Genomic DNA, 27303 nt, shown 5'->3' on the forward strand with positions numbered 1-27303 from the left:
CTGCATTGCTTTCATGTGGAGGACGGAAAGGCTGAACAGTCTGTCATATACCTCTTAGTCATTGACAGCGTCCATTAAGGGCAAACTCATTGAGGACATTTGATGGCCAATCAATCAATCAATCAATCAATCAATCAATCAATCAATCAATCAATCAATCAGTCAACCAGACTTCATTTGAATAGCACTTTTCATAAAAAGCTATTTAACTCAAAGTGCTTCATGCATTAAAACACCCTTCACAGCTTTATAAACCCAAAAAGGTTTGAGCAATGGTAGATCACATATGAATCTTAATCCCTCATTAGCTTGAGAATTTCTTTTATAAATGTTGTTTCTCCACAAAGATCAATGCATGGCAATAGCAAGCTCCTGTATGTTTGCACACTAGTATTGGCAGTATATTGGCAATAATCTGGCCATACGATATGCATCACGATACAGGGGTTACGATTTGATATACTGCGATATATTGCAATTTTATTTAAATCAAGTTTTAGCAAAGGAATACACTACCATATACATATTTTTTTCATGCAACCAGAACAGTGGGATCTTCCCAGTCCCTGTAACATCCAACATCATAGTGCTAAGTTTACAACACTGCAGTTGGTTTAAACACAAAAAATCAAGACAGTGTTTTTGAGAATCAATACAATATCACAACATAAAAATATCACAAGTTTGATATTTTCTTACACCTTAATGTACACCATCAGGTTTTTAGGATTAAGGAGTAATAGTAATAGTTCTATAATGCTGTAATATTGTGAGGAAACAGTATGTCATTTTAAACCCACTGAAATTAGATTGATTCTACTGTCATCGCACAGGTACTGAGACAATGAAATAGTGCAAGAACAGTGAGGAATGGGGTAAATATGAATATACATCAATTATCTCTAACTACGTGTCCTTTGGAGGGTCATAGGGGGCTGGAGCCAATCCCAACTGACATTGAGGCGCGGGACACCCAGGACAGGGCGCCAGTTCATCTCAGAGCTGACACATAGAGACAGTATGAGCAGTATGAGCCGTGTGAAATGAATATTCCGATACTTCCAATACTTCGAAAATATACAGTGCAGGTACAAGTATAAAGGCAACAGTAAAACTTTATGCAGACGCTTCACTTTCTCTCATAGATGTCCTGTTCTCTCATGTCTCTTATTTCCCCTCTCACTCACATATAATACACAGAAAGAGAGGCGCTCAGCACAACGATTTATAACTGAAATGTGACCCAGGCTCTTTCCCAACAACGCTAAAGAACTCCCCATGAGAGGGAGAAACATGATCACCGCTTAAAGAAATGTTCACTTAGTGCTGTGGGAATATGTCATACTGGATACAGTTATCCCTGAGGGATTTATGCAACTCACCTCACTGTCATTTCCACATGAGTATTATCATGCTCTCTTCTTACCATTTAACTATTCATGTACAAATGCACCTTTTCTTATACTGAAAATACTTAATAACATTTTGTTTGTAAATATACTCAAGTTCATTCTGTTTTTTCCAGCTCTTCAACAATTTTTCAAATTACCTGTTGCAGTTTGTTATGCTCAGAAAAATCCTATGTTTTACACAGTAGCAACGTTTCTTCTAGGTAGGAACTTTAGTTATTTTGCTCTGTTGCTCCAACATAAGATAAAACCTCAAGTAGCGCTAAAGTAGAGGGACTTATCCTGAGCTGTAGCTGCACTCTAGCTACCACTCTGTCCAACCTTTTGCACCATACATGCATCAAATCTGCAAGACTCATATGTCTGATTTGTCTGAGATAAAAAAAAATGCTGCATAGTCACGTTAAGCAACAGCAGCAACAACAGCTATCGATACAGATTTTCACATAGGACATTTTTGGTTAATTACAAAATAAATAAATGAATAATGGCAACCCCATTTACTGTTTAAACTGGATATCAACTGCATGAAAAACTACCACTGACTGCAGTATTCAAGTTCATATAAAAAGAACCATATGTCCTCATGAATGCACTCTACATGTACGTGTGAGTGTGTGTGTGTGTGTGTGTGTGTGTGTGTGTCTGAAAACAGATGAATCCCTTTCACAGGCCAAAGTGCTGCTGCCACTCCGAGGAGAAAGTCTCCTTTCTCACAGGTAAGAGAATGAGTTAAAGTGTCGCTGCACCATCTGGAAGTCTTTTTGTGTAAAGAGCACAGAAAAAAAACCTGATGGATCATCACTGTAAGATGAATCATGCAAAAGCAACACATGGAAGAACAGCCATTGTAGTTCTGGATATATACAGTTCCTTTTAGCTGTATTAATTCTGGTAAATTTAGACTACTAATAAAACTAATATATACTTCCCTTCGACCTAAACAAAATTAATTAGCACATTATCCCAGTAACTCCCAAAAAAGTTTTCATACATGAGCTTGCATTATCCTGTTGACTACTAAAGAACCTGTGCACTATTCAGGTAAAAGGTCCAGGGATAGTTTGAATGCTTCATAAAATATGTTTCTGTATCTAAACCTGCATGTCAGCACTTGTTTGTACTCCTGCAAATGCCTGAGAGTGCCTGTGTATGTGTGTGACACTGAACGAATTGTACTGAGATTATTTTCATTTTTCGTTAGTGTTGTTGTAAATTGAGTGAAAGCTTTTCATTATGTGTTTTAGTCTGTTGGATCAGATTGCAGCACAAACACACAGCTATATCGGCCGAACTGGTTTTTTGTAGTGTAGTAGACAGAAACACAAAAATGATTAAACAGCACTATTATGTATAACCAGTGAGCTGTAGTCTGCAGTAAAAGAGCTCATTTCAATTGTAATCATTGTAATAATCTGTAATCATGACTAATGGACCTTGTGCAGTGCTGTTTTGACACTGTCAAAACTTTTACACATGGGGAGGACTTTAAGCTATCACAGAGTAAGACTATTATACAATATGCAGAGATTCAGACAGAAAACAGCCCTGTGGTGCATGGTGGGGGCATGTTGTTTAAGGAAGCAGTTCTCAACCTGGGGTCGCCAAAAAATGTAGGAATATTTTAATTTCACAATTATTTCATCGACTAAAAGTTAGCCCAATGAGATAATGTATAAACATTCTGCTCATAGGTTTCAGACTCCTTACTATAAATCTGCAGTATACACAGTTATGGACTAACTCCATCTTATCAGATTGGGATCCCTGAGACTACATCTTATCAAATATGGGTCGGATGTATATAAGTTTGGGGGTCCTTGACACCAAAAGGGTTGAGAACCATTGGTTCAAGGTACTGATGGGATCATAAAATATGATCTAAAGAGCAGTTGGGGTAGCACGTCAATGTGTTTAAAGGCTTATCAGTCGGCGAAAAACTGTACAATTCTATTACTCACACACAGGATTTTACCACTCTGGAAAGTTATCACGGCGGCAATGATTTTATCTTTAGTTGTGATGATCACAACAGTAGAGATATAAGCCATTTACCTTATATAGTAATCTACCAGGTATGTGTGCTGCATAATTGGCTAACACAGTTCCTTGTCAGATGGTGTCGCAAACTTTGCAGCACAAGTTGAGCCAGATTAAACTTTTTTGCCCAACAATCGGGTATTGTTTTGTTGCAGTCCTCTGCATTGGCATCCCGACTGCGCCAGACTGGCTCCATTCAAATGAACGAGAGGGCTGTGTTTTTGCGAGAGCTACTGTCAGTCTGACGTCGGCCTAAAAGTCTGAAGTTCATGGAAATCCATCCAGTAGATGGAAAGATATTTCAGTTTGGACAAAGTGGTGGACCAACCAACTGTTAACCAACACACATTCTGTATATTTCCACAGCAACAGTTTGAAAGCAACCAAAAACTCCAACAGAACCTGTTTACATTACTTCAGGATGCATTTAAAGGGTCATCATTAAGACTGGTAATGATAGACAACAATAAAGAGTTGACCCTCAACTGAAAACTCACTTCTTACAGTTTTACAGGTCTGCCTCACTGATGTGCTGCTGTCAGGACGTGACCTCAATAATAGCAACATCAGAGTACTTTCAGAGCTCAGAAGAAAAACTGGTAGACAGCTCATGTAGAGCAAATTATCCTGTGGTTATTAATATAGGAGTATTACTGACACCTGCACATGCCTGGACCCGTTGAAGAACGTCACTTGAGATTTGTTTGTAGTTGCCCAATATCTGCCTCTCAGTGGCATTTTGTGTAAACTGTAAACACACAGAATATTCAACACAGAAATTAATGAAGAAAAATGGATGGACTTATCTTGGGATTTTCTTGTTGCAACTGCACTTACATAGCACCTTTTCCCGTCTTTACGACCACTCAAAGTGCTTTACAATATGCCTTCACCTACATTCACCTACATTCACCCATTCACGCACTGATGCCAGGCTGCACGGTGCCAACTCCTCATCTAAATCACACATCACAAACACACAAACACCGATGTGACGGAAGCAGTTTGGGGTTGCCCAAGGACACTTCGATCGAACCGCCAACCTCTAGTGTTAATGTAATTGCCACTTGGCCAAATGCATGCCTGCATCATCTGAAAAACAGACCTCATGGCTCTGTCATGAACAACGTTGTATACATAAAAACACAACCTCATGAAATTGCTGATAATAATATCATCCATGTGCCATACAAATGAAATCTGTCTAAATGATCTTATTGGTGACAATGAGCTCGACTGTAACCTGGTTGGGTGTGAATGCAACACTTTAAGTTTCTAGCAACTAGCATAACTTTTAACTATATTTTGTATTATTATTATTGTTGTAGCTTTTTATTTCATTGCATTTTGTTTTCATATTTCTTTTATTTTATATTTATTTTATCTAGTTTTTATTTCACTCTATTTTATTTTCTCACATGCCTTCTTGTCAGTCATCCGTGAAGCGCTTTGAACTACATGACACCTATATGAAAGGTGCTGTACAAATAAAGACTGATAGATTGATTGATTGGTTGATTGATTGATCCTTAAGGGATGTTAGCCCCTGTCAGTACTTAAGAGAGAACAATCCTTAGGGTGCTTTCCTCTGAAGACACTAAGTGGGGCTCGCCTACGCCTGAGGACAAGTTTGATGACTGGATGACAGCAATCACATGTTGGACTGGAGTTAAGATAATCCTCTCTTCATGTAGCAATATTACTGATTTGCTACCATCACTAGAGTGTGAGACATTAGGGCACACATCTAGTAGGATTGGGAATCTTTGGGAATATTTGGGATTTTGGTGTCACAATTTCATTCAGAATACTTGATTAAATAAAAAGAAAAGGGAGCAGTAACTGTGTGGACCTATAAAGAGAAGCAACTTAAGGGTAACTGCCCTGTAAGACCAATGTCCCCCTGAACACTCAACAACATGTCATATGGACCTGAGGCTCAAGCAGGTTGACTGCGTGTGAGAAGGCCAGTTCGTAACAGAGACGAAAACTCAAAACTAAAAATACCACATATAAGAAAACTTATTAACAATGTACAAAAATAGATTTTTGGATTGTGTGATTCCACTTAAGAATCCTGGAAAATAAAAAATGCCATTCTTATGAGAATGATTTTTCTCCCACCCCAACTAACAGCATGCAATCTGTGCCAGTAAGCGATGGATACTTTCTACTACGAGTATGAATATCAAACTAGTAAAATATGTCAATATCTGCACTTGTAACTTTAGTAACTATTATTAAAAAAACTAGTTTAGTATTTTTGTGATCAATAGCACCTCTTTAAGGGCTCAATTCTGTAAATAGTTTGGTAATAAATAGAGGAACTTCTGATCAACCCGTATCAGTTTCAGGCTTAAATAAGCAATTTCCAGTTAATCCAGTCCACTTCTAATTCAAGATCCTGCTGATTCCGAGTATATACGGATACGAATACGTAAAAGTGTACTCGCTCATCCTTAGAACCAGGTCATGAACAGCATCATACACTGATATATCATCTGTAGGAAACTGTCAGATCAAACAGCCAGCCTACGTGCTAAAAGACCCCCAATTCTCTTATGTCTACAGCCCCTGGGAGATGACCACATGGTGCACACAAGGGTGGTTGGTTGGATATACCGTATGCTGGCTATGTGTAGAAATCTTGTTCAATGGCCGGCGCTCTTTCAGCATGCTAACACACAACACTGTTTACCAAGCTGCATTTGACTATATTTCTAAAGGCATGAGGACTGCTCCTAAATATTCAAATGAGGAAAAACCCACAGAAACCAGTCATAGTGGGGTAAAAATGTACGAGCTACAACTGCTCAACAATCCTTCACAAACAAAACTTTTCCCATACATGTGGTTCTGCAGCGTAAACATCTTATTCGTGATGCAGAATACATATACATACTGTGCAAGTCAGTGGTCTTTCAGCATGCAGTTCTTTCATGGGCTCAGCTCAGGTGTTGTTTGGGAGATAAAAAATCAGATAGCTGAGACATTGAGTTGTTGCCCAGTATAACCATAAAAACACCCTCTCACAACTTGGTTTTTCTGTCCTGGCATTAAAGTGTTAAAGTGATAAAGTGTTAAGTGAGTAAAATGAATGTAACACACGGAGTGATGTGACATTGACAAAGCGCAGTGGTTATGTGTCTACCTCTTAAGATTAAAATGAAAAAATGAGAATGTTTTTCTGCTTACAGTTACCTCACAGCAGGGAGGTCATACGAGACCAGATCCGACTGGGGCCTTTCGGGTTTGCGTGTTCTCCTCATGTGTTCACACGGGTTTCCTCCCACGGTCCAAAGACATGCAGGTAAGTTGAACCAGAAGCTCTAATCTGTCCGCTATGTGAATATGAGTGTAAATGAATGTGTTGGTCTATCTGTGTGTATTATCCCTGTGACTTACTTGAGACCTGTCCACTGTTTGCCTCGTTAGTGCATGCTGTGATAGGAGGCAACTGTGTGGCAGCCCTGAACAAGATAAGTGGTGGCAGAAAACGAATGGATTTCCAAAAAGTCAAGCTTGATGAGGTTGTTTGAGAATACATCATATCACCATAGATTTTGGATTGCTTCAAGTGCAAGTCTTTGGATTCATCCAAGTGTCAGCCAGAAGTAGGAAGAGACTATATAACTGTGGACGCCTCATGACAGCAGCTTCAGCTTGGGCTGTAAGTAAGAGCATATACTGTTTTTGTGCTTTTATTTATAGTTTATATTTATAATAATTCAATGCAATTCGGTTTTATTTGTATAGAGCCAAATCATCACAGAAGTTATCTCATGACACTTTTCAAATAAAGCAGGTCTAGAACGTTCTCCTTATAAAATTTTTTATAGAGACCCAACAGTTCCCACCATGAGCAAGCACTTGGCGACAGCGGCAAGGTAAAACTTTCAACAGGCAAAAACCTCAAGCAGACCCCGGCTCTAGGTGGGCGTCCGTCTGCCTCAACCGGTTGGGGTTAGAGAGAGAGAGGGAGACAGTTTACTATTCAATTTATAACCATCTTTGATGATATGATTATAGCTCAACTGTAAAAATCTTGCCTAAACCACACTACACATTGCATCCTTGTTACAACCCTTTAATAATGATATTAAAGGTCCAGTGTGTGGGATTTAGTGGCATCTAGCGGTGGAGTTGCAGACCGCAACTCTGTCACCCTCACCTACCAAGCGTGAAGGAGAATCTACGGTGGCAACAAAATGAGCAAAAAACATGCATGCCCCCCCCCCTATCTAATGCCAGGGTTTTGTTTGACCCTTCTGGGTTACTGCAGAAACATGGTGGTTCAACATGGAAGTTCAATATTATGGTTACTTGTTTTGCATTCCTGTGCATAAAATGCAGACGGTCCACAAAAGAAATTAAAAAAACACTGTATCCATAATTACATATTTGCATATTGACTCTCCCGACACTATTGTGCACACTATTACCACCACAAAGCATTCCTGAGTCAGTAATGGGATGAGGCTACACTTCACACACTGGATCACATTTGTGCCTGTGTCATGAAGAGCTGTCAGTCATCTGCCTCTCTCGGCTGCAACCCATCTGTGTTCATTGTCTCCACAGAGGACCATGCTTCAGCCAGAGCTTGAGATCTGAGAATGGTATATTTTCACACATAAATTTAAAGAAGAGTGGCTCGACATTCATGTGGGTCTCAAAAGTGAAGTGGATCTAAAAAGCGAACAGTTTCCTCTTATTCTGATAAGATATTAAATCTATTTGTAAGCAGATAATTTCCATTTATCAGCATGTCAATATTGTTCCCCCAAGAGACTTCTGTTCATTCAAAACTCTGCAGCTCTGCTATTGACCAGAACCAAGCGGAAAGAGCACACTAGTCCAGTTTAAGCTGCTCTGCACTGGTTTCCTGGAACATTTATAGTTGATTTTAAAGGATCAGTGTGCAACAATTCCTATATTGAGGTGATCACACACTGTGATTGTTTGCTGCTGGTTTCTGGAGGCTCCCAGAAACAGCCGAAAGAAAATCGTGGATGCACTCACATCCCAATGCTATGAGACACACAACATATCGAGATCTGGGAAGGCAGCTTGCTAAATAAAAAAAGCCAAAAACATACCTCTTTACTTTAGCCTTTAACTATGCCTTTCTGATACTGGCCTGAAACTCTGTCATGCACTTTGCGTCGCACATGTGCACCGCTGCACTTCTTTCAAAATTTATTTTAATTTGTATGTATTGTGTTAATTTGTATTTTTAACTTATTTTTTTCATTATTATTATTCAGTGGGTTCTAATCTTATTCTATGACTTCCTCATTTGCCTTCCTTCACGGCAGATAAAATCCATCCACTGCATGCACAGTTGTTCATTCAGTGGGTTTTATTTTCCATCTTATTTTCCATTGATTATGGCATGCTATCCTTTTCTTTATGTTAATTTGGTCTTTTTCATGTGAAGCACTCTGCATGTAATTTCTTTGTTGTAAAGCATTTTATAGAGCACTTTTCATACAATAAATGCAGCTCCAATACCGTTATAATAATAACAGTAATAATAATGTTCATTGATTCATTTTTGTCAAATTAGCTGATATATGCTTCTACAGCTTCACAGAAGGAACCTGGGGTATTGTACAGTGATCAAGAAATATGATAATATTCTCTTTGAACAGTTTTCTGATATTACCTCAGGGACATCTGAAGCAAATATACACCAGATGTCCGACTGCGTTTGTAGCAGACTGACTGTTGTCTTTAAATTTGAAACCCATCCTTGGTGAAGAGATTGAATTACACTGTGTCTCCATTTCTTCCACTGGCTGTAAAACTTTGATCCAAGATTCTGGGGAATAATTTATTATGGGGTTTCCCTGTCCAAAGTATATACTAAACACCAGTGCAGTAAAATTTTGACAAGAAACACAATTACAAATAATACAAATACAATAAAAATGATTATTATACATGTTTTTTTTTAAGTTATTGTAGCTAGAAACGGGGCAATCTTCACCTTGATGATTTTGGAATCCTGACTTCATTCCTTGTTTATCCCTGGGCAATGCTTCCCTCCACTTTGTTTGTCCACATGCTTTTAAAGCCAGGGGATTATGAGGGCCACGTCAATCACATGAATGTCAGGAGTGAAGTAAGCTTTAGATATTGCCCTTGGCTGCAGCTGCTGGACATTAAAACCAAAGGTAACATAGTGGGTTGCAAAATGACTAAAAGGGTCAGTATTCTGAAGAAACAGCCAGCGGGGGATGTTCCTAAACGGCGTGATGTCCGTTAATCTGTGCTTTTCTTTGGATACGCTGATGACAGCATTATGTAGCTTTGATTTGTTGGCAGACCTGCAGTTATTTAATGTTCCCAGAGCAGTGGTTGTCTTCACCTGCCCTGTTTCCAATCCATCTATATCCACATTGTCTCCTTATGTTTTAACCAACGCTGTAGTACTCGAGCCAGGTTCGGTCTTCAAAACCAATTATTGATGAAGCACGCTCAGAAAACAGGTATTGGTTTAATTCAAAATCCATCTACAATGGGCTTTGACACTGGCTTACAAGGCGGCAAATCAAAAGCAAGAACTCATTGGCAATGGCAACAGCTCTTTTTTTTTTCTGTCTCTCTCATTTGAGCCGGCCTTCACTTGGACTCGAACCTCTTTGGACTCAACTACATTTCAGTCCTTGGTTTTAATACATCAGCTCTGTTTAGATCCATAGTAGGGTGTGGAAAAAGTTGCTGTAGTGCAGATACCAACACAGCTCTGTACAACCATCAGCAGGTCTGTATTCACACCTGTAATCGGGTTCATTTGCTCCAAAACAAGGGACAAAATGAAAAATTGTTGCATTGTAGTTCTGGTCCATTTACCAACCTAGAGGAGTAAACGTGAAGTTATACAGACTAACAACTGTTATCTCTGTAGATAAAAACCTCTCATTCTAAGGTAACGAAAACACAGCGATCCTTCAGGTCATTCTACACTAATGAAAACATACCTATGAATATTATATTAAAGTTCAGCCAATAGATCCTCCTACATGTTACACACTGGACCTTTAAGTCAACTTACACAACCAGTGGGCTGTTGTCCAGTTAGTGCACTCAATTGCAGGCTTGTGTCTGGCTTGTTTGTTCGAAGAACCACCAATCCTTTTTATGAAAACGTAGACCTGACGGAGATCCAGCTAGCTGATTGCACCATGTCAGTGTCAGCTAACTGGGTAGTTAGAAATGACCAACAACTGGAAGATGGTGAACAGTCTTTAAGCTTTTCAGCTTAAAAGCTCCAGACTGGGGAGTTTTGAGACAGCTCTTCCAATGTGTGTGTGAAGCTTCCTTTAGCATAAGCAGCTGCTGAGTGGAGCTGTCAGCGATGTCATTAATCATGCTTCACATTATCAGACAGGACCAGTAGATCGTCATTTACCATACTGTAGCTTTTATCATACAGCATATACACCGTAAAACTTTGCATAGAAGCAGATAGACGCGGGTCTCCTTTAGCAGCCGGTGTGGCTGCACGTCTCCACACAGGTCTCCATTAGAGCCCTGGTCTGGATTTTATGGAAATTACTTTATTTGATTCACTCAGACCAAAGCACATACAAGACACAACTGCTACTGGATACATATTGTTCAATTTTTTTGTGAACTACTACAGATAAGTAATGATTTGTAGTAAATAACTCTTAGTGGGTGATAGGTTAGGTGATTCCTACTCTTCAAGTGATCTTTGAAGTCTGAGAACAAAGTCCTTCAGTAAATCTGTCCAAAAGCTGTTGTCCTGGGCAAAGGTTGTCATTTAAATGTCCAGCAGCAGGGCCTCTGTCAAGTGAGGTTAGCCTGAGGTCATCTCTCCTCATTGTTGATCTCCCCGGCTGTCTCAGTACTACTTGTGCTCGGTGAGACAATAAATAGTAATTTATTTCACTATAATAGTAATAATAGTGTCCTAATGCTCCGATAAACCTGCTATAGCCTGCAGCAGACAGACTCATGGTCAAAACGAAGGTTTCTACATTTCACTGAAGAGACTTTGATTAAAGAAAACGCTGCATCTTTGCAGCTTCTCTGTGTGCAAAGAAGGCTTCCAAGCAATATTATAAAAATCTGTCTACAAGGATCACAATTGTCTAAAACCAAGCCTAGACCCCGATGTACAATACATTATTCTTGAATAATATTTAATGGCAAACGTCTAGTTAGGGTGAGATGAGGAGAGGTTAAATAAACGGCCCTTAGTAATTTACAATACATCCGGGGAACACGCACACGAGACTAAAAAGTAACTTTTTTAAAATAACAGTAAGTAAAACAAAAGAAATATAAAATACATAATTTGCTTTTTTTAAAAGTCCAACATTTCAGTTTTTCTAAGAAAGAAAAGATTAAAGGACAACGGAGCAAGTAGCAGTCTTCACCTTCACCTGGTAGTGGTTGTCATCCAACTGGGCTCTCACACAGAGAGGCTGAATATTTGTTCAGTGTGAGACTGATCCACCTGAAGAATGGTTCCGTGGTTGTCAACTTCCACATGATAAAGTGACTAATTCCTCACGTACAAATCCCTGTTAACTCTTTTCTCCCCTTACAAAGACAAACAACACTGGCTTAATCGATCAAAGCAAGGAGGACAGTTAAGGCGCCAAGACTGCAGAGCATAGACTATTCATATTTCCATCGTGCAGTTGGGAACGGGCTGCCATTCGGAGGAATGCAGTGGGTGTGTTTGGGGCAAGCATCAATCATGGTCAGACCAAGCTCTACCAGGTTCTGTGGCTCAAGGGTTAAGACACCATTGAACTTCTCGTTTTAGGAGAAATTTGGAGAAAATACATAAAAATCTGACAAAAAAACACTGCACCTTGTCAGCTATTTGACTACACGTGTCTTTCCTCGGGTAACGGTGAAAATGTGAACACACCCGTCAATTAGGAATGACACAAGCTTCATCATTTTGAAATCACACAATTAGCGTCAAATGACTCAAACAAATGACGTCTTACATGTTTAACACCTATACGTATATAAATAAATACATTTAAACATTGCAGAGTGAAATACTGATAATCCTCATTTCCAGACTTATAATGCACAAACGCCCTCGAGGGTGCCACAAGACGCCTCGCAATGGGACCAATTCACCACCAAACACATGGTACAAACAGGGCACCATCCATCACAGGGGCTGACAACAGCACTCCCACTGGGACACTGGCAGACAAGGAGCAGGGATCCAGGTGCATAAATACATCTGTAATCTCAGTTATTTTTAGTAATACAGCAGCCTATGCAGGACACAGACTTTTACAGACTTAAGGATGAACCTATTAATGGATAAAATCATCAGTATCAGACCTGTTTACAATATTTAAGGTCCACTTGATTGGACTGTACAGTTGTACAAATGTTCTTTCAGGTCTAAAGACTGTGCAGTAGAGTTGTGCTGCTCCAACTAACAGCGATTAACTACATTTATATGCAACGATGATATCAGCTGCCGAAAGGAACTGAAGCGTCTGTTTTAGCCACTGACGGGGCTGCAACAGAGCAGTATAGTAAGTAACTCTCCAGAGGAAACAAATGTTCTGTTCCATAATATCATAACCAAATTTGGCCTTGTTACTGTAGGACATCACAAGCTTCTTCACTATATGTACTATAATGAGTTACAGAGACGGCAGAATATACTTACAGGGTTAGAGAAAATGTAATGGAGGAATGTAATGAAACAAACAAAAAAACAGACATTCAACAGAGCGCAAATGGAAAAGATGCACTGCAGGATTATTTCTTAGTGTATAGTGGTTATAACATGTAGATAATATATTTATATATGTATATAAATATATATATATATATAGATTAGATAGATATATAAATAGATTTATAGATTTTTATTTATTGATTATGTGTGTAGCATGAAGGAACTACAAACTTTAAATTTTTCCTTGATTCCTTGAGAAAAATATGTGATTTTTCTGAGAACTGCTGTAGTTGGTGCAGCTCCAATGCACCTTAAGTTATATATCATTGGCCTTTTTGAATATAAGGACATAATGGATACCAAAACTGCACTTTGCCACTGGATTAACCCTCCACACTGGCACACAATTAGCCACCAAGATATAAGGGGTCTGATGAAAAACATCACCAAATGTCACATATGAAAACAAGGACCAGTGAGTAGGAGTGGGAGAGAGCAATTCCATTACACTTTTTACACTGGGACACAAAATAAAAACCATCTCAGCACCAATTACAGCGGAAAACACGCATGTGTAGAAGTCTCTTACCCAGAAGGCCTCCCAGCAGGCAGACTGATGTGGACAGTTGGACCATACTCTTGGGCTGAAGTCTTCAGCTCCACAGTGCTTTAAACACAGCACAGTGTGTGATCACAGACACAATGGTCAGCCACACACTCGCACACACTCCTACAACACTGGTGTCTGCAACTTTTCAGTGTCTGTGCTTAGCGGGACACACATGGGTCGACGGACTTCAGGTCTTCATTGACTAGTTGAGCATCTCTGAAACATGCCAGCGGCAGCAGATCCTGGTTTCTATGACTCTTGTGCTTCTGTTGCTCTCTGCTGTCGAATGTCTGAAAACAAGACACAAAATAAGTCAGGGGGCTAGAAAGGAAAATACTAGGCAAACAATCAAACAGATGGGGGGGGGGACTGACAGTCAACCACACTGAACAGATGGACTGACAGAGACCGACCTGGAGGGTTAGTTATCTCAAGTTTGAGGTTTCTTCAAGTTGAATTTTGATATTGAAAGGAATGCTAGAACGAACAATGTGTAAAACAACATATGTAACCAGCAGTGAGTAGGATTTGACCATCTAGAGGTGTAGTTGCAGATTGCAGCTTACTCGCTTCACCCTCACTTTCCGAGCATTAAGGGTAGAAATTATGGTGAAATGATGGGAGTTGAGTGAAGACTGAGTTCAGGGCATGGCTGGGGTTGTCTGGAGATTTAATGCATCAATTAATTGAATCCAGTCATACAATATATATGATTCTGCAATTTTACTTTTGTTACTTGAAGTATATTTTGATGCCATTACCTTTGTACTTTTAGGACTTTTACTTGTAAAATAGTATTTTTACACTGTGGTATTTTTACTTAAGATCTGAGTACTTTCAGCATAATTATATTTAATTAAATGCTGCAAAAGAGAACTTTTCAGCTTTATCTAAAACATATTACACCTGACGTGTAACCAATCAGATAATGCTAAAGTAGTAGAACCACACTTTAATACTATTTTATCAGCAATAGGACAAAAAAAGATAAAGAAAATCTGAAAAATTTTGAATATTGGTTGATAATCGGTCTATGCCTAGTATGTTTTTGAGCATGGAGGGACCACAAACAAACAAACTCTTTGTTTCAGTTTGAATAAAATGTAACCCCACCTTTTATCACATAGCTCTCACCCTGGATTTCAACATATACGTGTGATAAAACACATTTTATATAAGAATCTTTAAAGATGTCGGTCTGACTACAGTTTGGATTAAAACTAAATTCTAATACTTAAAATTGTTGATAAGAGGTTTGTGTGAAATATATCCTTGTCTTACTTAAAGACAGTTTTTTTTTCATCGTGATGGATGAAATACATACTTTTCATATCAGTCCCCCTGTGCCAAATGTCTACTATTTGGCACCATCGCTTGCATATGTGGTCCAGATGTTGTAGTCTAATACTGTCATAAATATATAGCATATTAAAATTATGAACAGGTTAGAATGTGGGGAAAGAAAATCCGTGATTCCAAGGTGCATCACTGTCTTGACCTCTGAACATCTGGAAGATATTGCCTGTGAACGACCGCACATCTCCTGCAGGTAGACACACACAGACACACACATACCCTCATACTGTATGCAGTACCAGTATCAGTGTTTCACCATCCTTCATTCAGTCACAATAGCCTACCATGCCTGAACTTCCAGCCACACAGTAATTCCCTCTGCTTAACGTTGCAGTAATTTAGTCACTCATACAGGATGACAGCGCGGCCTCAAAAAGTCTCAAATCCAATAATCAGCAAAGATTTTCATTAGTTTCATTAGTGAGGTCGGTATCTCCGCGAAATAGTCTACATGAGGACGCATGTTTTCTCCCCTGATACAATATTGAAAAGCTAAACTCAGGTTTTTGGCCAATAGATTACAGTACCAACCCAGTACAAGTGTTCTGTTTCTTTCACTTTTTTACATGAATTTAAATTGTTTACACTCACTATATAAAACTGAAACATTTTTACTATGTGCATGATTACAGAGTATCATTCTCATAATGAAAGACAGACATCAACCCATTAATGATACGTACACTTATTAGGTCATTGGGACTGATTTTGCTTTGCTCTGTGTAATTTGGCCGAGAAGAGGACTGGCGTGGGGTGGCCAGCAGACTGTTTGTTTTCTTGGGCTGGAAGGATGCACAGTCATCCCCTAACAGGTTTCCGGGACTTTTCCAGGACATTTTCCAGAAGTTTTTCTTGACAATCCAGGATAGCACTTGCTTACAAATGGTCATACAAGCTGTAGTTTCAGGCAAATTGACTACATTAATTTGGTGACAGCCCACAAGTACCATAAGTAGAATTGATGTAATATATATATAATATGAATAAAAGAAAGATTCATCTTCTAGAAACTTAAAGTGTTTATTGCACCTACAATTAACATCACTCTGCATGTATTTATCAACCACAGCAACAAGAAATCTGACCATCAAGGGGCTGTATGTATGGAGGTATGAGAATTTAGCTTGCAGATCTGGAAAAATAGACGCAACGCCGTAAAGATCACTGCAAGTCAGTTCCACTTTGCATCTGGTAAACCTGCTTTAAAGTGTCATACAAATTATCCTCCCGACAGTCAAAATATGCAACTACACAACATCAATTAGTTCCAGGATACTTGGTCTTTTTAATCAATTTCGTGGTGTTTCCATGAGTGGAAAACTAGTCGGGTGACTTTGTTCTGCAGCTCTTCAAAAGCTTGATTTTTTCCACAGGTTTTGCTGTGGAGAGTCTGTCCACAGGTAGTTTGAGACTGACGACACGGCTGGCCCTGAGACGTGTGCTGTTAGCACCGAGTCCACTCATTTCTTGTGTGTGAACTGCAAAGGTTTCCTTGAGATTGTTAGTACACTGTATGGAAGCAAGGCTGTCAGACAAACATCATACAGCAGATGTGTTGAGTGGATTGTGGGTCTGCTGGAATTTACCGGCCATGTGTAAACACAGAGGTTGGGTTGTGTCTTGCACCCAACCGCTGACTGTGGCTTCATCTAGAGGCAAGAGCAAAACTTTTTTTTATAGATTCTGTAAAAGTTCAATTGGAAATGTGTTAACTGTTGTGAAGATTTGTTGTTAATTGTTGTTTGTTGGTTATTTGATATCTACTGTACAATCCCAGCATTTCTGGAGAATCTTAAGCACTGATGCGAAAAAAGCTCAACTTTGGAATTCCTTACTGATGCAGATCAAAAACCTGTTTTTGGTCACCAGATGTGTGAAGTACGTACATTTATTTATAGAAGGAACTGGTTGACTGATGCAATAGCCAAAACCTCTACATCATCCAGAGAGAAATAAAGCCGATTTTATGATATAAAGATGAAAATTAACTGTGCTATTACGCATCCTGTCAGGACTCTAGTTGGAATATAATACAAAAAAGTGAAATACAGTTTAATTATTTTTAATATATTTTATTTTTTAACCAAAAATCAATGAATAACCATAGGACTAAACTAGCTAACTGCTGGGTTTGTCAGTCGAGACTTAGGTTCATATGGAAAGGCTGTTAGCAATGGCAATGTCTGCACTGGCATAATTTAGATTGCTGAATTACAATTTTAAAACACAAACCTGTGCCTCAAAACTGCAGTAGATAACTTTTATAAAATCAGGCTCCTCTGGCTCCCGCTAGTACGGAGCCCCTAAAGGGACATGGGGAAGAAAAAAAAAATGAAATGCACTAGATAATATCTAGTACTATCTAGTGAGCACTAGATGCTATCTAGATGAGGATCTGTGTTGTGGCGAATCAACACATGGCTAATTTTAATATTCAAATGAGTATTAAACTAATTTGTCTGTAACTAAAAAATAAATGTAAATTAATCTGTAACCTTTTTTGTTACAGTCCACATTTAAATGCCCTGTCCTGCAGCCGGACACTCATTTGTCCTCCTTTTGAGAAAATAACAAAAACGGTCCGCCTTTTGACACATTACCTTGTTAGTTTAATACTTATTGGCTTAAAATGTGTGTCAAAATAAGTAATTTCATTGGTTACATTTTCGTGTGGTGACCTATCAACACATGGCTAATTTTAATATTCAAATGAGCCTCCGTATCTAGTGCGCACTAGATATAGTTTCTATATCTATATGAGTGACTTACTTTCCGTTTGTGATGGCCTCGCTGATATAGATAGATATACTATCTAGTGCACTAGAAACGTTTTGTTTTGGGTTTTTTTTCCCCATGTCCCTTTAGGGGCTCCGTACCCTAGTGCTCCTAATGGCATTTGTTAAAATCCACCGGGCCTGAACAAAAACAACCAATCAGAGCCAAGGAAGATAGTTGATTGTTAAGTCTTTCTCAAATATCAACTTTAGGAATAAGACTAAAAAATTAACCAATCTTTAAACCTCCAGCCCAAAGTGTCTTGGCTCTGATTGGTTGTTTTCATTTAGTCCTGGTGGATTCTTGTAACTGCAACAAGGAGCACTAGGAAGAGCCAGAGGAACCTGATTTTTTTCACAGATTATCTGTCTCGTGTACTACTATCAGGATATAGTGAAAGTTTCAACAAATAAGAAAATAATTCTGCACATTCCTGCACAGCTCTTAGATCTTTCTATCTTTATGTATATTTAAAAGTTCCTTGATTGTGATTCTTATGGCACCAAGGCAAATTCCTCGTTTGTGTAAACTTGCTGGGCAATAAACCCAATTCTAAAAAGTTAATTTAATAAAAGTTATCTACTGCAGCTTTAATGTATAGAAAATGTGCTTTTGTTTTTGATTTTTCACAGCACCACAAACTGGTTGAAAATCACCATTCGAGGCTTTGATTTCACTAAGCGGCATTATGTGAGACACGCTTTAATCGGGGATTCCCTTTTTATGTACAATAAATGAATAGATCTTTTTCACAGCAGCCATTTTGACATGAAATAGTAGGGTAAACACAGGTGTTACCACTGATACTAATTAAGGATCCATTTAGTGGAGAAGAACCTTTCCAGTGAGCTAACATGCACAAGCAGCACCCTGACTCTGTTTGACCTGAATGCTTTTTTGGGGGATTCTTGTGGCGTAACATGCCTGATTTCACGCCAGCTTTTCTAACATATATAGCTTTTTTTTTTTGCAGTTAAATTGCGAAGGAGAAAATTTAACAAATTGTTATTTTTTGGTATAATTCATTAAAAATCCAATAAGACAACTTAATCCAATGAGATTAAAATTGTTTGGAGGCGAGACGTTCGTGTCGCACATGTTGGCAGGGTCTGCATCTTCACAACTCGAAACAACGATGTGAGTTTGGTCATGTATTGCTCGCTACTACAATGATTGGTTAAATTAGCAGGAAAGTTCCAGTGATTGGACAAAATTGTAAGCTCTCTCTCACAGGATTCTCAGGGATTGGTTGAATATGCTTTAACTGTTGCGATCACAACACTGCAACTTCCGTGAGGGACTGACTAGATCTATTTAGAAAATAGCAAATTTAAATCTACATTTATGAAAACAGCATTCTCCCATTCCCACATCATTGACAGCATTAGCGTAAAATACACACATCCACTCCACACTTAACTCGAGCAGAACGAACACTTTGACCTGTTATATCACAGGACTAACCCGACTGAAAGCTCACATCAGCATCCATCAACTCTGATCTATTGTTAGGCACCATCGTGGTGGCAGATGTGTCCCTAATGTAGACAATATGTTAATCTTTTCACACTCGAGACACAGAGAAAATCTCACACCGTCAGAGGTAAACTTGGTTGAAACTCTTGAGCTCGGTGCAACTTCACAGCAAGCAGCAGACAGAAAATCAGATAAAAGGCGAGTTGAAAGATTTCACACTGTCAGAGTGGTGTCGAGTCAAGTCTGTGATCCTTTTGGAGGCAATGGTTTGTGGTGTTGCTGTACTGGAGTGTATTATGTTTAAAGGTGTTTCTAATAGTTGCCTTACCCTGCAGAATATTAGAAACTGAGCTGCACGCCCACCGCCTGCTTTCTGTGTCTCCTCAATAACATTTTCCAATCTCAAGTAAACTCCAGCAAAGCTGTGGAATGCTTCTGATGTTTGTTCGATAACACACAGGAATCAAGCTGTATAATCACTGGTGAGTGTCACGGTTGTGGCTCAGTGGGTCGTCCACTAATCAGGAGATTCGATCCCCGGCTCCTCCTCCTGCTGCATGTGTCCTTGAGCAAAGATACTGATGGTGCTATCCATTTGTCTCGTAAATCCCCCGCCCGAGTTGCTCTGCCGGACCGGACTAAAGCAGCAATGTAAAGTAAGTGTGTAAGAGCATTTAAAATCAACATTAAAACGACCAACGTAGTACAAATACAAAGAAAATACATCTCAATATGGGCGCAGCCGTCTTTGTTTTGCGGGTCGTACGTTCGTCCTTGTTTAGCTCGGTGTATTGTGAGGTACCCCGAGCTGGACGGCTGAAATTACGACCAAAAGTGGGTGTGTCTCTGAGAAATGTCGCGAGATAGCTGTGAGATTTACACTTTCCAACTCGGGCTGGGGGTTTACGAGACGAATGGATAGCACCATGAGCCTCGAGTTGCTCCCGATGCAAACGTGTACGAGTGAATTACTTTCCGTTTGTGATGGCCTTCGTCATCGCTGCGTGAATGGATGAATGTGGCGTGTGTTGTGTGCAGTGTGCTTTGAGTGAGAACTAGAGGTGCTATATAAGTACAGTCCATTTACCATCCCATTACTGATTTGTCGCACTCACTCAAACACAGAACATTTATGTCACACATCAACAGAACAAACTGATGAAGAGACATTTAAACACGCCTCAGTATTTACTTAATCCTTTATATGCTCTATTTATCTAGACAATAAACTAAATTATGAGTCATTCCTTCCTTCAGCCCTTTCCTCCCTCACTCCCTTTTTCCTCTTTAACCGCCCCTCAACCACCCCCCCTCTCTCTTTCACACCCTCTTCATCTCTCTCTAATCAGATTTATTCCAGCGCTCCACAGCAAGATGTCACACCTCATCGATTGGCCAGCCGACTAACTGTGACTTCCCGGCTGGTTCAATGTATCACCAGTGGCGAAGTCTCTGTGGCAGGCAGCCAACCTGTTGCTGTTGAACCCAACTGTCTCTTTCACAGCCTGCAGAAATGGACGGAGCTGTGTGTAGGTTGTAATTACAACACGCTGCATGTAGACAGGCTCCAAAAATAAAAAAAAACTGTATAACAAGGGCACAAGTGTGATCACCTCATGACACAGTAGCAGGCATATTTTAGTAGCTATGTTTTTCATTAAGTGTCATTACATTCCAGAGAGAGGGCCAGCGGATTTATGGAAGAAGGTAAATGCCAGTTTAGAAGCAGTGCCTCAACCGTAAAGATAAGGTTTCCACCTCTGAACTTTTGTGACTGCAGCGCAGGAGTGAAGCAACTTTAACGGATAATAAAAGTAACGCCTTTTTGGGACAGCAGGGGAGGTGGCAGGGAAGTTATTTTACTAAGAAAGTAAAAGTGAGTTATTTATTTATTTTTTGGGGGGGTTGGGGGGGTGACCTCTTTGACAGCCGAAGCAAAGACTCCCATGACCCGCGGGCGAGTGTCGAGCTCAACTTTGCCATAACATGCTCTGTAACTAAGCCTAAAATAACTGATTTTGGCATGGAGACAAACTCAGACAAAATCAGATATAATTGGATTTGGTCCAATTTGAGCATTACAATTTTTTTTATCAACACCTGACACTATGTAAGATAGAAACAATATTACCATGACGCACTCTAGGGGTCACCAGAGCATACACACTGCTCATGTCACACATACATGTGGGCATACCGTTGCTGGCAGAACATTGGATAATCATATCAGTGCCCTCAAGTCTTTAAACCGATGAGCTCATCTCAGGTTTGAACATGTAACAGATGACAAGTATTCAGTAAAAAGCTCTTTTTGTCATCCAGCGCAACAAAACACACAACAACAACACAGGTCGCAGGATGCTCACCTGACCACACATAAAACACGAATCTTACAACATGTTCGCTCTCGTGCTGAACCTCTGGCACCCGCACAGGCAATCATGCATAAAAGCTGCATCTCTAAGCTGCCCTCAGAGTGCAGAGAATGACAGGGTCTGTGATTTGGGTTCCCTTTCCAATAATAAACTGCATGGCTTTATCACATGCATGTATATATATATCTGGTTTACATATATACACATATGTAGCAGATTATATATATATACAGGTTGAAGTAAACTGAAGCTTCCCTGCCCTTCATCCTTTTTATTTACTTGTTTGTTTATTTTGTATATTAATGTGCTTGTAAGGCCCCAACAGAGTCTACATTCCTCCCATATCCTTAACCTTATCCATCAGCATCGCATGTGTTAACCTCATCCCAATTTTTAACCCCGAAAACTAAGCAGTCCTAACCCTTAACCCGTGACAACTGGGTAAAAATGTCCACACACACACACACACACACACACACACACACACACACACACAAACACAAAAGAGGTCCACCTCAGACTGGTCCTCACAAGGATAGAAGCACAGGACCACACACACATTGCTCGGGGCTGACTCACTGCAGCTTTCCTCTTCTTTTCTCCTGCCCTCCTCTGTTCCCTCTCTTGCTCTATTTTTAAAGTTTTTGTTATCCTACATTGTCCCTATAATTCCAGCCTCTTTAGCTCACCAAAAATAACGAATAAAAAAAACATGCTCATATGGGTTGTATCTCAACGACCTGACAGCTGCTCAAATGGCAGTATAAGCAGGGTGTCTCACTCTGCAGTAACAGAGGCTGTTACCCAGCAGGACCTGCAGCAGAGGACCTGCAGGCAGAGTGAGCAGTGGTCACAGTCCACTTAATGCTGCACTGTGATCAAATAAAGCAGAAATACCTGCTGTGTTTGCACATCATGGCCCGAACAATGCCCAATCAACTGCATAAAAACTGAAATGAGTAAGCTGGAAAAGCAACCTGTGGCTGCATGTACTTCTCTCACCATGTCAGAAAGAAGCATTCTGGGAAAGGGAAGGTTTAATTGGACTGTGTTTCTCTCTCAAGTTTGTTCCTTTCAGTATAAAATCAATGAATCATCACTGGTTTAAACAGTCTCTCAGTAACTTGAACTTCTTAATTGTGTAACCTGAACTCTCTCACTGCTCACACAGTGTTGAAATGATCCGATGCGGATGTTTTGTGCAGTCTGAGCTGAGCTGCTGCAGCGAAGAAGCAAAATGTCCCTTCTGGGTCTCAACTTATCGTACAGGATCTGTGACAGCGGCAGTAAAATGTACGATGTGGCCACTGCTTGCATCCTGTCACTCCCCTTAAGCCACAAGCAAAGTGACGAAAGTGAAAGTATTCCTGGTCAACTAAAGGCTGCCAGCTGCACACACACACATGCACACACACACGCACCGGAGCAACACTTGTGTGTTTCCAAACAGAAGTTTGAACATCTACATCCAAAAACGCACACGCACAAACATACATACATACGCACAGGTACACACGCACCTCGAGATTCCCTTTTTGTCCCCGCTCCCGGGATGCGTAAAGGCTGTATCCGCTCAGCGGTGACACGCTGTAATGAGCCTTCCTTTGTCAAATGAGAAGAAAAGCCGACCTGAGGTGGGAATCCAATCATCCAATCATAAATTAGCCATAAAAGTCATTAAGGGAAGTCCATCACAGGAACTGTCCATCCACGCAGCTTCTGGTGCGCTCTGTCTGTGTGTGCCGCCAAGTGCGCAACAGGCTGGCCTGCGGCTCCTTGCAGTCAAATACAAGACGCAGATACACACACATAAATACAGCCTGATTTCAAAATAAAAGAACACGCAGGTTCAGGAGGCTTTTTTCTTTCCTTGCGTGCCTTGCAGTTCTCCCTCCCCCTCTCTCCTCCCCCTCTCTCCTCCCCCTCTCTCCTCCTCCCCTCTCCCACACGCACTTTTTCTTCCTTTAGCTGATCAGTCATTGGATTCAAAAAGAAAAAGTCCCTCTCACCTCTGCATCTGTTGCGTCACTGCCAGACCACAGAGGTGTCCGTCACCACGGTCGTTACGGTTTTACTTTGAAAGCTGAGTCCTAGCCGGATGTTCTCTCCTGGGTTGACGCTGGTCTCACTGCTCTCTAACAGGTACCAGATGATACCTGAGCTGCCGCTGAGCGCTTCTCGTCAGAACTCACGTTTATGACCCGGCATTCCCCCGGGAAGACAAATACTGGTCTACTCCCCATCAGCTGGGAATGTGATAAGATGCTGACAGTCTGCGGCCAGCCAAGCGGCTTAATCGATGATCTAGGCTTCCCTCAAAGTTTGCTGAACAGATAGATAGGGACCAAATGCTCAGAGTAATAGAAAAACACGAGTTTTGTTAAAGATACGTGCTGTATTTCTCTTTTCAATAAGTTATTTTATCATCTTATCTCAGAAATTCCACACGTTTCTAGCCACGTTTATATCGAGTGACAGGGTGAAGATCCATCTGTGTTGTAAATATAACCTATAAAACCGTCAGTGAGAGGGCAAAGGACGGCTGAGGAGAGGACATTCAGCTCCTTTTGGAGCTTTTGGACATCTCACCGGCAATATAAGCTTCCAGGACTAAATCAGAACAAATGTGGCGTTTCCAACCCACATGCGTAATGGGGCACTGAAGTGAACCGTCTCTGAACCACCGTGAAACTCTTCATTCATCCTCAGAAGTAATCTAAAAATCTAATACTCTTTAAAATCAAATCATAATTCAGCTCCAATCGGAGTCTGTGTCCCCCTGTGACTCTGCGCGCCGGAAACTCACCCTTATCTGTCAAAATTATCCCGCTGACAGGCCTTATTTTAGGGTCATCCAGAGTTGTGTCCCGGCTCCACATTAATCCCGTTTCGATCCTTCAAACATCTATCTATCTATCTATCTAGAAGCGTGATCGTCAGCCTGCGACGCACTGTGGAGATCTGTCTGCATGGTGGAGGGATAATATTGCATTATTATAGACCAGAGCAAGATCACACCAAAACACCCCGAGCCAAACCTCCACCACCACAACCGCATGTGTCTCTGCAGACTGGCTGCTGAGCTCAGACGGGAAAGCCCGCAGAGAGAGAGAGCCGGCAGCGTGGACGCAGCCTCGCACAACACACAATATTTCCATTTAGTCATAAGAGGTCGCCTTTGATATTGTTTTTAGTCCGATTTTTTTTGTGGCATTACTATGCACAAGAAGAAGTTGCAAATAAATAATCTATAATCAAAGTCATTTTCACGTTAAATGGAGCCACTTTCTAATAGGTAATGCTTTATTAAGGGTTCATATAAAGGCACTGTAACTAGGCTAAGCTTTGGGTTGCCATGTTGTAAAAAAAAACTCCCGTTTGTTACCTTTAACAGATTACCTGGCAACCTAAATGTTTTCTTATGAATGGTTTAGAGCTTTATAAAGCATGAATTAAATGTGTAATATCCATTAATTACATTAATTATAACGCTTTATAAAGGCTGTCTTTATCACTGTAGCTGTACTTTAAGAGTATATAAAGTAACTGCTGTTTGATTTTTGATTTTGAAGTGAACTGGGAGGAGTAGAGAATAATGAAAGGCACTTTAAATATAATAAAAGAGCTCTGAAGTCAGCTGTAGAAAATGTTAAAGAGTTCGGTCTAGACCTGCTCTATTTGAAAAGTGTCCTGAGATAACTTCTGTTATGAATTGGCGCTATACAAATAAAATTGATTTGAAATTGAATTGAATAGAAAATACACCTTTGTATCAAGGATTACTTAAACAGAGCCAGGCTGCCCTCACAGGGACTTTACCACTTAGTTCAGTGAGTTTAATGAGTAGGATCAGTCCAACCTCTCACCCCCACCCTCTGGAAATTTTGACCACACACCAAAAATCCTACAGTGCAATTTCATTTTATTGTAACTTGGACTTTATATGTTATTACTTCAGGTTTATGTTCATTTAGATTATAGTATCTGTAGGTTTAAGGGACAAGCTCTCTCACACTGCAATGAATACATATGCAGTGGGAAAATACTCATAATTTATGTATATTGGCCTGAAAGTATTCAAATTTAAATATATTACTCTAAAAACAACTACAAATTATCCATCAAGTGTAAGTTTTTTTGCTGTAAATGTAAACTCACTTTACTGTCTTTGCTTAAAAAAAGCCAGAAAAAGCCAAATCCACAGACAAAAAAATGACAGTTTTTCTCAGTGGTACAGTGGCTTCAGCTCCGAGGCCAGTCAACCTGAAATGTAGTCTAAGGTATCACCTCAGCACTGCGCTGAGACGAAGCCCTGAAGACGAGGGTTTGTTAATATTTACATCATCTGGCAGACGCTGCTATCCAGAGCAGAAAGCGACCAGACGTTAATCAGGTCATTCCAGAGATTAGCTGAGCATGAAGGACCAGAAGTCACTTTCCTTACTCTAGAACAGAATACTTGCAGTGGCCCAGCACAGTTTTTATTGTTCGATTTCTATGATAGAAATGTTTACTTGTGCTGCATAAAACCTTTAAAAAAACAAAAACAAACATCCTAACAGAAAAATGTTAGTAAAAGCTTAGAAATGCTCTCCCCCCTCCGCCAACCGTAGTGATTCAGCTCTGGTAGAAATGCTTAGTGGCCAACTGTAGAGCACCATGTGGTTGTGCTGGGTTTTGTTATTGTGTCCAGCTCTGCCTTTCCATTCTCATGGTCAACACAGAAGCCAACGGCAGCTTGATGAACAATGCAAATCCTAATAAATGAACACGCCGCTGGCACTTGACACATTCAGGTGTGTGTTCTTCTCTTTGTGTGGACTTTAAATAATTTCATTGACAGTGAAAGATTTTGTAACAGCTGTTGACACTGTGCCTCCTTCACTGATCAATTTGTAATGATGAAAACTCACACGAGGGACTTCTGACCTGAAAAACCCCAAGTGGCCAACACAACTTGCTCCTTCTGCTGTCACCATTGGTCCCTACCAAAGGCTATGTAAATACAAATGGGCATAGTCTCTCTGTGATTTCACCCATAGGTATGCAAAAAGGTGGAGCTGAGGTGGGCTGAATGAAGCCTGGTTGCTAAAAATAGACCCACCTGTCACTTAAAGCAGCCATACTCCTAATTATGCATAACTTACATAACTTAAACGGGAGACTTATGTAAAAATTTAGCCCCCGTACAGTCATGAATTTAGCTATAGAGACTGAAACCATTGTTTTGTACCAGTCTGTAAACATGTTTATTTCTTTCTGCTGTAAAGTTGGACATTTTAATATGGGGACTAATGGAGATTGACTCATTTCTGTAGCCAGCCTCAAGTGGCCATTCAAGGAACTACAGTTTATGATCTGTACATTACGGGATCTGGAGGGGTAGCATGAGGTGGCAGCTGCCAAATGAACACCTCAATTTAACTTAATTTAGAAAATAATGTGTTAGAAAACAGAAATTAATTTAATGATGTTATGGCCACATTTAAGACAAAGTGATAAGAATGAAAAAATACATGTATTCGGAGAAATGTCTGATAATTTGGATGTGGAACAATAATAATA

General features: G+C 40.0%; 1 protein-coding gene across 4 annotated transcripts in view; it reads right to left on the reverse strand.

Annotated features, from left to right (window-relative positions):
• Nucleotides 1-24729, reverse strand: part of il34 (interleukin 34) — a 42004-nt gene extending 17275 nt beyond the window's left edge. Inside the window, exons 1-2 of one of the 4 annotated variants that reach the window (XM_051381083.1) lie at nt 24545-24729; nt 13736-14046 (exon numbers count right to left, since the gene is read on the reverse strand). In XM_051381083.1, the coding sequence (XP_051237043.1) occupies nt 13736-13781 (46 nt within the window). In that variant the 5' untranslated portion in view covers nt 13782-14046; nt 24545-24729. Of the gene's footprint in view, nt 1-13735; nt 14047-23258; nt 23560-23747; nt 24245-24544 lie in introns of those variants that run through there. The other 3 variants (XM_051381084.1, XM_051381085.1, XM_051381082.1) reach the window with 3 other exon arrangements.
• Between the last annotated feature and the right edge of the window lie 2574 nt (nt 24730-27303).

This window comes from Dicentrarchus labrax, unplaced genomic scaffold (genome assembly GCF_905237075.1).
Source record: "Dicentrarchus labrax unplaced genomic scaffold, dlabrax2021, whole genome shotgun sequence".
Lineage (NCBI taxonomy): Eukaryota > Metazoa > Chordata > Actinopteri > Moronidae > Dicentrarchus > Dicentrarchus labrax.